The sequence below is a fragment of the Manis javanica genome, chromosome 7 (genome assembly GCF_040802235.1).
Source record: "Manis javanica isolate MJ-LG chromosome 7, MJ_LKY, whole genome shotgun sequence".
Lineage (NCBI taxonomy): Eukaryota > Metazoa > Chordata > Mammalia > Pholidota > Manidae > Manis > Manis javanica.
The window spans coordinates 62,810,882-62,824,146 of record NC_133162.1 but is presented as its reverse complement, the minus strand read 5'-3'; the positions used below and the strand labels follow the sequence as shown (position 1 = coordinate 62,824,146).

Here is a 13,265-nt window from a genome sequence, read left to right as displayed (position 1 = left end):
TATAAAATGTTATTAATTCAAAAAGGAAAAGTGTACAGAGTCCCTGTGATGTGACTCTTGTCCCTAAAGCATAATATAAATGAGAAAAAGTAAATACCTGCATATAAAATATTAAACAACTAACATTTCCTTGATAAGAAAAGAGAAACTGCTATGGTAGCATTCCTATATTGTTTGACTTCCTCCAGAATTGGTTCTGAAACAAATGGACAGAATGGAGAATCAAGAGCACAGTTACCAAAAGGCCCCTTCAGAAAAGTACATCTACCACTAGATAAAAGTGCCCAAGAAGATGGCATTTTAAAAATCCACTTAGCAATAGAAGTACAGAAATTAGCAATGATTAGCAAAGTATGATTACAATGTTACAATCTCTTTTCATTAAAACATCAGTATTTTATTTAACTGTAATTGTGTGGGATATATTTAAGTGGATTTTAATGTCTACAAAGAGAATGTCTACTATTTAACATTTAACATGAGGTATTTCACATGGGTTAATACCTCCATCCCATTAGTTAAAATAACATCAGTAATTAATCACACAGTAACTATAAACAGAAAGGAGGATTTGGGTGCAGAAATAGAATCACAAGGTAGCCACCTTATAACTTTGAGCATCCTATATGTATGTCTTTTTTATCAGTGTTGCTTTTTTTAAGCTGTGTTAGCCATTACAGAACTATCATTTTTTCTATGTGTCTAGGAGGGTTATAAGAGTCCCCAACACTCTTGGCATGAATGCATCACCCCCAGGCTCATGGGGTAGCTACTGATTTCCCTGGATCATTTCAATCCATCCCAAGATTCTTCCATAGTTGCTGGAACCTCCTGAGACTTAGAGCTATGATACACAACACTCACTGTGCATCAGAATCATCTGGGGACCTTTAGAAAATAGAGACATTTAGGTACCTCCAGACTTCTGATTCACTCTGTAGAAAGGGCTACCCAAATAAAATGGTTCCTTAAAGATGTTTACATAGCTCTGATGTGCAACAACAGGCTGAATGAAGATCACTTATTTAGACATATTTCCAGCCTAATTTCACAGAACCCAAATATAAGTATTTTGGGGCATCTTCAAGAGCTATAAGTAATAATACCATATGTTAAATACATAGAATGGCATCAAAGTCATCTGGAAGAGGTTACTTTCTTTGTATCTGAGATTTCTAAATCCAGCAAGCATGTAGAATATTACTCAAAAACAATCTCATTAACAATTTTGATTATCTAGATTGCCAGGAAATGCTTGACCGCATACAAACTGTCATGGGTCTGATCCCAACAGATGGCCTTTTTAAGCACCTGTTGGGGTGAACTCTACCATTAGCCCTTTAAATGGATGGGGTTTTAGTTTTCCAAAAGTAGTGAGCCAGTTGGAATGCTGGAAATGCACATTTGCTGCCTATGTTCCATTCTAGTAAGCCATCTCCTGAATTACATTTTGCTCTTGATTGTGTAGTTAATGAGAGAAATCTGCAAAGACCATTAGGATTGACCAGTAGGCTGTGTTTATAGAGGTTTATTAGAGGCAGTTGATTTCACATAATCAACCAATAATGAAAAACGATGTTGTTTTTAGCCTCAAGTCTGTCAAGAATTGACTTGTTAGAAACCAGAGCTGTGCTTGTAAATTAGAGAATGTTGAAAGCTCACCTCTAAAGCTGTTTCACATTTCTCCCAAGGGGAGAGTCCAAATGTGTTTGATTATAGTGGAATAGCTAAAATGTTACACAGCTTAATGCCAAACATGGCCATGAATGATTGTCCAAAAATTGACATAAACAAGCAGGGTTAGTATCACTATCTCAACTGTGTTCGTCATGTCTATCTATAGCATAGCATTGAATCAGGTAGGCGGCTTGAAGGTCATGAGTTACACAGAGCTGTTCAAATACTTTATTTTTGAGACAGCTGAATTACTCTCTGACCTGACTTTAGTGAGTGGGAAGATCATCTTCATCTTTATGCCTTCCTGCCCTTTCTAAAAATAGTAGGGCCTTTAACAAGGAGCTATTTTAAGCAGCTCATATGCACTTGTCTCATCAGGAGAGGCTTATTTTGGCCACTTGCGTGTGTCATATTTCCATGTGTGCATAGTTAGACTTTTGGAACATCGTTCACACCACTCATATAAGAAACTTGCAGACATAAAGACACCAGGATTACTAGCTGAGAGTCAGTGAGTAAGCATAAACGAAGGGAAGACACTTTTCAGGAATGTGACTATGCTACCGAAACCATCCATTTCAGACATTTGCAAGTCAGTCCTCAGCTTTTCGGATTTGTTTTCTTAAAACCTGGCTGTAATTTTGCTCCTGAGACCTCAGTGATCTTGCCACTTTTAATAAATATTTATAGGAGCCACTGCCAGCCTGTGGATAAGGGAAACTAATGAGAAACTGTCATCCAAAATGTGAACGGCAAAAACAAAACCAAGCAAAACAAAAAGTTCCAAAACAAAACCAAAAAACAACTCAAACAATCCATACTCACAAGAAGACGCGCAGAAAAGTACCGAGATGTAACTCTGATTTGATAACTGGATTTATCGGTCACCTGACTGGCATGCAGTAGGTACTGTGTATTTTTCTCCTTCGAAAAACGAGTGCAAATCTATGTTATTCTGCACAACTGGGACCAAAAAATTATGAGTGTGAGAAAACACAGACTCTAAAAGCAAGATGGAATTTAAGCAGGTAAACCCTGTCCCACAGTCATGTCATTCCAGTACAGTTGTATGCGGTACCCGTGTTTGCACCTCTAAGAAATTTCCATTTTTTCGCATCAAAAAATCCAGATACGAAGCTGAAGCTGCTTTCTTCGCCAACCTGAAGCTGTCTGATTTCAACATCATTGACACCCTTGGAGTTGGAGGTTTTGGACGAGTAGAACTGGTAGGTGATTATTCTTTAAATGCTTCTGAAAGCCTCTGTCTTCCTTTGCTATTTTTTCTCCAAGATTAAGATTTCTCTCTTGTCTCTCTTACCATTCGTTCCTGTTGTTTCTAGTTGGTACCAAATACTTTACTGTCTGCACATCAGAGTTTGCAGCAGTTAACACAAGCAATATTATAGAATGAATGAACGAAAAATTAAATAAACATCAATTTTCTTTTTGAAAACTTCATATCAAATGAAAGGTAATTTACTTAATGAGGAGTCATAAAGCACTTTTTACACAGCTGATTTTCAATGATCCTTACTTCTTAGTTCTGAGCAGTGCTCACTAAAAATACACCCTCTCTACAATTACAATAATTAAAATGTAAAATGTATAGAAAGGGAAATGGGATATATATTATACATATTATATGTCTATATATAATATAAATATATAATGAAAGATCTTTACCACTGCTTTAGAAAAAATCAAGTAAATGGTGTAGTAGTAATTCTGTGATTCTGAGTTTCAAGAATCTATTGAGAATATAGGGCATTATATTTATGTATATACATATTAGATATTATGGCTTGAATATTTTGCATAATTTATTTTATATACATTTATACACACACAGCTAAGTGTTAGTGAAGATGATGACATTTTGGTACAAAACACATTGCATGAATATGGTATAAAGCCAATGAAAGTACACTCTACTGTTTCTTTGAAATAAAAATTTAGAAACTGACATTGCAACAAAAATTAGGTAAAAAATGTATTCTGGTGATTGGATTTCTGCATTCAAAGACTATGTGTATATAATTATGCCTTATTTGAGAATGCAGATTAATTCCCACTTCTCTGCTAAACATGGAGGAGTCCCTGGCATCAGACACCAGTACAGTACATTAGGAACTCCCTGAGACTGTGCACAGTGCAGTAAACAGTACTGTTGCCATCAGGAGACAGGATAACACCCTGTCCATAAAAGTAAATGGACCCAGTGCTATTTTTGATATTTGTCTATTTGTGCTGCAGTTGGGATTTCTGACTTTGATAGGCAGCAAGATATTAATTACTTAAATATTAGACCGTGTTTTAGAGCCATAATGTGGTTCCATGAATTTGTATTTGCTCCCCTTAACACTAGTTGGAGAATTATAGACATACTACTTCTGACTTGACTTCACACTGTGCTTCTGATGATCTGAATACTCTTAGTTTCAGACATGACAGCCATATATGGACCTAGAAAAACCTCTTGCTTTTCTGAATGCTGAAGTTAATGCAGTCTTAAATTTATTTTTCAAGAACTTTGATCTTGTGGTGCAGTATAGGTGTTCATATAGCTGATGAAGATGTATTAACAGTGTTAGACATGAGCAACTTTGCCCTGGGGGTGCTGAGACACTGAAACAGGACGGGGGTGTAGAGCTACCTGCCATGGAAGGTTTATTGCCTGGTGTGTTTATGTACATAGTTATGTACATGTATGTTTAAATCTCTCTTTGAATGAATCGGTATAAAAGGACAATTATTTAGAGATTGTGTGACTGTTACAGCTTCTTAAATATTTTTAAAGAAAATGGACAGCAAAATTGCTGCTCTAGTTGACAAAAAGAAAAATCAATATTCCAAGTTCGTGGATCCCACAGGTGTAAGAACTTCAAGTTGGGAAACTTAAATAACCAGTGACATATGTTACAAGATATTGGAATTTACTTAGGTTTTTTGAAATACTGAAAATTGTTCACAGGCCCTGAGACCACTTTAAACTGAACAATTAAATGTCATGTTGTAGTAGAAAACTTCTAGAAAATTTACTCAAAATTGTGTGAGGAGGCACAGCCAACCACAAAACTAGGGAAGATTCAATGTGGGCATATGAAGGTATTGCAGTTTTAAAAGACTTTAATATGTGTGTGTGTGTGTGTGTGTGTGTGTGTGTATTTGAGTATATACATATTTATATATTGTCTCCATCCCAGGAGAGAGTCAAAGGTAGTTCAGCCTAATTTTCTTCTCATGAATACTATATTTTACTCTTTCATGCAAATGTTTATGGACTAATGAAAATCATAACCTCAAAAATGTATTCAGGTTGGAGCAATAGCCAAGTTTGCAACACCTTTAGGTACGTTGATGAATGATGAATCTGTAATGGTTATTTGGTACAACCAGTACATTAGGGAAAGAGGCACACGTCCTTAACCTCTGAAGTGACATCATCTTGTGTAATCTTGCACTTCCCCTAAACCACTGTGGGATAATCAAAATACCCAGATTGTCTTCACTATTCAAAGTGGACTAGGCCTGCCTGTGGTCTCATTTCATACATGTATTACAGCACTGAGCATGTTGAACTGATACCTTGAGCCTGTCATTCCTCAGTTCAGCAGTAATGTTAATGAGGTAAATGACATTATAAAAAAAAACCATATTACCCTTTAATTTTATAATAGTATTTTTTAATACTCCCCAGATCTAGAGTATAAGATCATAAACTCTTGAATTGGGTGTGAAGAATTAAGAAATTTGAATTTTTGAGTATCATTTCCTGTTAGAATGTGAGTGTAGTTTTATCATCATTTGACAGACAGATTATATTCATGTTATTTTGCATTATCATATACCTTTCAAAGAATTCTTAGCATTCCTTAATTTTTATCATTGGTGTCAATTTAGATGAATTTAGAGGCAGGAAGATTTTTCAGGAGAATTGTTAAATAGTGTTTTTCCAACTTTTAGAGATGAGAACATTTTGGCACGTAATAGAAACTTAAATATTTGTTCAATGGTGAGACCAGAAACTTGAAGTAGAAGTCGTATATGAATGGAGAATCTGCTTTTAAGCTATTTCATTTATTTCATAGATTTTAGCATAAGTGATTTTAACTAGTTCAATATCAGACATGTATTATTCACAACCATTACCACTGGAAAGTTCTTTGTACCACTTTCCTCTGTTATCTGGCATATGTCATATCCTCTGCCCATGACTGCTTATTTTGAAGTATGGGCTTTCTAATTTATTCAATGCTACCTGTTTAAGTATATTTTCCAGAAGAGCATATTACATTTTTAATAGCACTTTCAGCAAAAGAATTCTGCTTTTTTATATATTATTTACTCATTAAAGCTGTGAGTGCTGCTATAAAACATCTAGGTGATCTTCTTCATTTGCAAGGTATTCCTGTAAAATAAGGAGACTGAATTTACAAATCACCAGTAAAAATTAGTCCCATTGCTTGACGGTCACATTCCTAATTTACTCTACTTTTGCTCTCGTCAGAGAGGTGCTTGCTTTTCAGAACAGATGTGTACAAGTAAAGCTTTTTCATCTGTCAGTACTCTGTGATAGTTGCTTTAAATATTAGATAATTGATCTATTTATTCAGCAATCCAGTGCCTCTTATGCCAGAGCACCATACTTGGATAAAATACAGGAACAAGGTTTTGGAAAACACAACCTCTGTTTGCATGGATTATATTATTTCTATATCATCTATTACATATTTATGTAGTTGGATCATACACAGTTTAAGAGAAAAATAGCTGCTTCCTCTAGGGACTCACATGCTGGGAGGCACAATCATGTAAATTAATAAGTCAACTCATAATCAAAGTATGAGCAGACTTGGAGGAGTCAGCATTTCTAAGATGGAGGGACAGTTAGGACTTCTACATAAATAACCTGAAGCACTACGGTACACTTAAAAAATGAAACTACTGCAGGATAATTTATTAATAAACTGATATTAACAAATGGATATTACTTTCTTACCAGAATAATCAACCCTTTCATTTAAACCCTACTTTATAATCTTCAAAATTTTATGCTGGATGCTCTCACATCCAGCATATGATTTTGCCTGTAGAGTTCCCCTGAGAAGAGAACATGAGGTGTGATCTATATTTTGCAGGAAAGAAGTCAAGAATAATGCATGTAAGTAACCTTAGGCCATGCAGTCATTGAAAAAGCTGTTGCAATTGCCCAGAAGTACTTGCTTTTGAACAAGAAGGCTTTTCTATTATTCTGGTTTCTAAATATATTTAGATTCATATCACACCAACGATACGCGCCACCATGAAATCAAACAAATGTTACTTCATTATCATGTACACCTTTGTTTAAAAAAATTATTCTAGAATTTAAGAACCTATATTAGACGTAAATCTTGAATAGATGCTGTGGTTATCTGCTATTCACCTCTGCTTCTGTCAAACATCCAGTGGTTCTTTCTCTGAATCTTTTGCCTCTCCTGTTTTAATGGCAGAATATGTGTGGAGAAAAATATCACACAGTATAATGTGATGGTTTAAAGCTAGAGCTCTGGAATTAGACTTTCTGGATTCAGATCTCACCAGCTGTGTATGTATAGTCATTTACTCAGAAGTCATTTACTTCTGAGCCTCAATTTCCTCATTTCTAAAATGAGGGGAGTAATAAGATATGTGCCTCACAAGGTTGTAAACATTAAGTGAGTTAAATTGCTTCAAGTATTACCGCAGACATCATAGGTCAGTAAGCACTGTCTGGTGGTGGTGGTGGCACTATTGCAAAACACTAATGATAACTATCATTTCCAGCCATACCCATAGAACAGGAAGGGAGTAGAATCATTTCACTCCTTTTTTGTCCCTTGTTGGGTCAGGTCCTGAGAGCACAAGCATTTCTCCACTACAAGAGAGAACCTGAGGTCTTCAGATGACCTTTGGTGATAGCTTCTCTTAAATTCCCCAAGCCATGAAAGCACCTTACTATCTGATCTGTCATGAGCAGATATAGGAAACAATTTTCAATCGTGCTCCCCTGAACCTTTTCGCACCTGCAGTAACCTGCTCTTATTTTGCCATTTCTCTTCTAAATGCTAAGGCCCCACATCTTAACCTCTCTGGGGGAAATCATTTTCTGGGCAGACTGCTGAATCATATCCAGTTTCTCCACAGCCTCTTCAAGCCATGGCACCTCAGCTGGGCCTAATAAGGGTCTGTCTCTTGCCAGGTGGAATACAAACATTACCTATCATTCCTTTTGGACCAAAAATCTCACAATCAGTTTGCGCAGGGGTGGGCAATGTGGTAGGAAGATGCAAGAACCACACTTAGTCAGGCTCATTTGTGTAACAGGGCTGATAGCTGCACTTATGGACACCCATCCCACTCTCCTGGCGTTTTCCCAGCTACCTGGTCACTGTGCATCACACGCAAGCAGGCCTGGAGGCCTGTGTAAATCAACTAAAAAGCAATAGAAACTAAGAGATGATTAAGCAAGAAATTAGGTCATATACCCATTGTTCAGTCAACAGAGTTTTGTTTCATCATTATGAAAGGTGAACAGTTTAACTCCAAAGGGAAACTCCACATAAGATGAAAACACTTCAAGAGCTTCTTACTGCAAAGCTATACAGCAGTGAAATAGAATAGCTGTGGGACTGCTGAGCAGCTTGGCCATTGTGCCCATGGTAATTTACACTGCAGAGGATGCTCGGGGAAACCTTTTCCTAAGGCCTGTGACCTTTGTAACCGAAGTGAAAAAGGACTCTAACATGGCTGAACAGTTAGCTTGCCTCGTTTTAATACAACCTTTTTCCTAGGAGGACTCCAGTTATAGTTACATATGTCATCCTCATTACATAGCTGTTCTTCAAAAGGATAAAAACTGACACAACTTAACTGTGATAGATACTATTGATGTCTAAAGAAATAAGTTACTCAGAGAGTAAAAATCTAATTCAGTAAATGTTGAGTGTAATATACTGCAACTCCTAAATATCTAACCCCAAGACAGTTTCAAAGCAGAAATCACAAGTACTAAATTCTCTCTCTACTTCAACGTATACTAGTAAGACATGCATTAAGTCATCTTTTCAATATAGAATTTTTTTTGTACATAAGAGTTGTAACAATTTAGACTACAGAATGGCAACATATATAACAGTCACTTTCTTATGCATCTTTTGAAATTATAGAAATTTTATATACCATCTATTGAAATGAATAGTTCTCACTAAAAGTGTTTGAACTCAGTGTCCTACAACAAGATAAAATGTTAACAATTCCACCTGTAAACCTGCAAGTTATTATAGAAGATCTATATAAATCTTGAAGGCACTAGATATGTCTTTCCAAGGCTTATGATAACACATGATAAAATGGTTTCTCCAAAAGTTAACATTTTAATCACACTTGCCTTTGCTTTCTGTAATATAAATGTGATTTTTGTTTTTTGTTTACCCCAGAGAATTAAAGTATTTTCTGTGGGATAGAGAAATTCCAGAGATAATTCCTGCTCTTAAATAATTTCTGCCTTCTCCTAATTAGGTAAGAATATTAGACTAATGAATATGAAAAATAGCAAATGATATCCTTTAGTATTGTATTAAATTCTAAATGATGCAGAAAGGTTCTCAGTATTTCAGAAAGAGAGGAAGTACTTGGAGCTGAGGAAGGAGAAAAGGCCCAGGGAAGACACAGGACTTAACCCAGGGTTTAGAGAATAGATTGGGATTTAAATCAACAGATGGGGAAAGGCCATTCCAGGCAAAAGTTACAACACAGAAGGCCACATGTTTTCACAGGACATCAAAGTAAGTGCCTGACTAGAGCAGAAGTTATGTGAGGGAGCAGTGAAAAATATTATGATAGCTGATAGAGGATAACTGTATTGTATTCCTAAAGGAAATTAGACATGAATGCATTGGACATTTTGGGGACTTAGGTCAAGTGGTGAAAACACATAAACATAGACTCAGCTCTGAACTTCTATCTGTGAAATAAAAGAATACACTGTAAGGTGATGAGACAGGCTATTTTTAGGTGGCACTGCTCCCAGAAATAAACATCATAATTTCTCTTCTGAATAAGTAGTTTACTTTGTGCCAAGACGTAGTCCATATCCCTGAAATTTTTATTTAAAAACTTGCAAAGAGAAATCCCTTCCATGAGAAGGAAAAACAGTCCCCTTGTTTATCTTTAATACCGAAAATAGCTAGATCCTTTTAAATAAAATGGTTTGTTTTGTTTTCCGGGAAAAAATATGTAATTCTGTATGTTTCACTGTAGCTCATCAACTCTATACATTTAATTATTTGCCAGTTCATAGTCCATCCCTCATATGAATATTCTCCCACTGCCATACAACATATTAGCTTGAACACTGAGCTATGAGATTAGGAGCTTCTGTGAGCCAGATGGTTGGTTCTTAGCCCTAAGCCCCTACCTCCAGCCAGCTGCCTTGTAAATTCAAAGTGAGTAGAGAGATCCTCAGGACTCAAAAGGTGACAAGTTAAGCCAAAAGGGAACCAGTGTTTGGTCATAGCTCTAATCTCCTGATTCCACATCCACAGGAACAGAACAATTTAAATGTTGACTGTGACTGCTTTCATAGATTAAGTTAGCATAAGCAAAAAAATGGTAAATACATGATGAACTGCCTTAACTACATTTGAAGTACATTTATATTTGTACAAAATCTTCTGAAAAATTTGAAGTACATGAAGAACAGGGAGGGAGAAGTTATCCTTTTAATTTCAGAAAAGGTGAAGTTTGAGTATAGCATATATTAAGACATTACTATCTGATTATAAGCCACCTGATTAAATTTTTCCAGTATAAAACAGTTAAGAACATTAAAAAGTTATTTGTTTTATATCTCAAAAGTATGATGAGAATGCAAAACCTTTCACAAATTAATCTGATCACATCTCAGAGCTGGATTTTGCAATATGTGACTCTGTTTCAATTCATTTTAAACCTTCACAGAGTCAATAAATGAAAAAAATTGAATTTAGGATACTCAGCTCCATCTATGTGAAGTTTTAGGTTACAAGTGTCCTTAAGTATTAGAATAAGTTGAATTATGAGAAACAGTCAAGCAATCCATTCAGAAATGTGTAAGCAAACTTGGAAACTGTTGCACATTGTATTTATACGTATATATGAGTGAGATTATGCATAGAAATAAAATCTTGGGTAGGAGAAAGAAAATATTTGATAATTTGATGAAGGAAAATAGTTTATCATAGGTAATTAGAGCACATAAATATGAATATAATCACTACAAATGAAATAAGGTTTACTTAACACAGGTACTATAGGGAAGAGAAATGGTATGTTTAAATTACGACCATTAGTAACAGTCCTGACTAAGTGCAGGTAATAGCCTTTTGAGCAAAAATGAATCCATGCTAATTCCTTATTAAGGAAAATCACAACTATTCTTTGATTTGCAAGTGATTTCTACAAAATAGTCTAACCCGTGTACATGTTGAATTAAAAGTAGAAAAACTTGATGGTCTTCCTGATCTTCCTCCAAACTGAACTTTACATGTCTTTTTTAAAAAATTAAAATAAAAACTATCACCTCTATAATAAAAAGAATTTCACTTATCTTTTGATCAATTTGAATTTAATTATATAGATATTTCCTGATAATTCTTGTCACTACATGTGGAACTGAATTTTAAGTCTGAAGGCAAGTGACAAAGCAAATGGAATTACTGACATTTTTGATGAAGGGTTGAAGTGAACTTGGGAAGGAGAACAAAGACGGAAAGAAGAGAGACCCTCTCTTGATTATCACTTGTGCAAATGGCAGATGAAAAGGCATAGATAAATTAAGCCACTTTTCTATGCTCCTTTGGTATACCTGGCATATATGTATGGTATCTATGAAATAAGAAGTGGTTATCTATGAAATAAGCTTTACACATAAAACCTTTACCAGAAAATCACACAATAGTGCCATGCCTCTATTGCTCATGCCTGGAAAGCTTTCTAACCCTGACATCTCAGTTAAACTCATCATCCCTCCTTTGCATTCTTTGTGGCGTTGGGTGTGTGTCACACAGGCTTTGAGAAGTTCTTTATGCTCTCCACTCTTGTGTATCCTAGCGAACAAACCAGATGATGTGGTTCATTCTGAAGTATCAAAAATTGACTAAGGAAAAGAAACCATCTGATATTACTGTGTAGTGCAGAGAGAAAAGGGAGGATAAAATTGTGGATAATTAGTGAGAAAGGAGGTTTTACAATAGATTCAAGAACAGGAGTTTTTCTATTCAGATTATAGTTATGTTTGCCCGAAATTTATAGTATTATTACCCAGAGAAAAGAGATTCTCATACTAGGATTAGCTTTTTGTTGCTGTTGTTAGAAAATGTTGAATATAATCCAATTCTAATTTGTAGAATATAAGCTTTCAGTGCAGTTAAAAACATTCATGTTTTTTCATGAATGTAGTAAGTCCTCCTGAATGTCCAAAAAGTTACTTGAATCAGAGTAATAACATTAGTTTTTCTTTCTTTGTGAAAATAAAACTTCCTTAAATTCAGACAAATGGATTTTTTTCCTAATTGTACTTTTTTCATTCAGTTGGTAGGGACAATTAATTAAAAAAATATTTAATTGTGAATTGTAATAGTTATGTACTATTTACAAATATTCATTTTAATTAGCATGCTGTTTCGTGGAAGTCATAATAGTAATGATAATATCCTTACATAGCACTTTAAAATTTTTGAATATTTTCATAAACACTAATTTGATTTGATCTTACAGTAGTATCTGTGTCTATAAGATAAAGTGGTTTTATTCCCATTTTATAAGTGAGGAAATGAGGCTTTAGGAGATTACATGAGTTAATGTATGATTATAGTTTGTTATTAAAATACTAAGACATTGCCCAGTAATTTCCTATTATTTTGACTACATAATTTTTAAAGAATTTTGTGATAATTATATACATGTTGCTTAAAATGACCCATGATCCTACTGTTTTGGAAGTGAGGACTTTTTTTAAAATTTAGAACTTTTAATAAATAGCAATTTACATAAGTGATTTTTAAAAAGATAACATTTTTAGTAAAAATGTTAATAGTTCACAGAAACTAGAATAAAAATGAAATACAATTTTAGCTAATCAGAAAACTGTTACTAAAGGGGAAAGATAAGCATAGAGAGAAACACAGTTCTGACATTTAGTTCCTTAAAATGTAAATTAAAAATAAAACCATCTCATGATCAATAAAGGCAACTAGAAAATATAGATATACATATTTTCTAGATTCTTCCTCATATTAAAATTCTTTAAAAGCTTTGTTGAGGTATAATGTGCTTCCCATAAAATTGTACAGCCATCACCACAGACTAGTTTTAGAAGATTTCTACCATCCAATAAGAAACCTCATGCCCTTTGCAAATACTCTCTGTTCCCATCCCCAGCTCCAGGCAGCTAGTATCTCTAAAGATTTGCCTGTTTTGGTGCATATTTTCTTGCACTAAAACTGTTTTACACTAGATTTTTGGATTTTCTACAAGAATCATTGCAAATCTTGTTCAGTATGGATCTAAATATCCAGGTATTTAATGTA

The 13,265-nt window shown here is 34.8% G+C and overlaps 1 protein-coding gene across 4 annotated transcripts in view; it reads left to right on the top strand.

The window, feature by feature from the left end:
• PRKG1 (protein kinase cGMP-dependent 1) overlaps positions 1 to 13,265 on the top strand; it is a 1,271,722-nt gene that overhangs the window by 1,215,492 nt on the left and 42,965 nt on the right. For 3 of the 4 annotated variants that reach the window (XM_037002637.2, XM_037002636.2, XM_037002638.2), the window contains one exon: positions 2,807 to 2,903. In XM_037002637.2, coding sequence (XP_036858532.1) covers positions 2,807 to 2,903 — 97 coding nt within the window. Of the gene's footprint in view, positions 1 to 1,209; positions 2,706 to 2,806; positions 2,904 to 13,265 lie in introns of those variants that run through there. The other variant, XM_073241043.1, reaches the window with a different exon arrangement.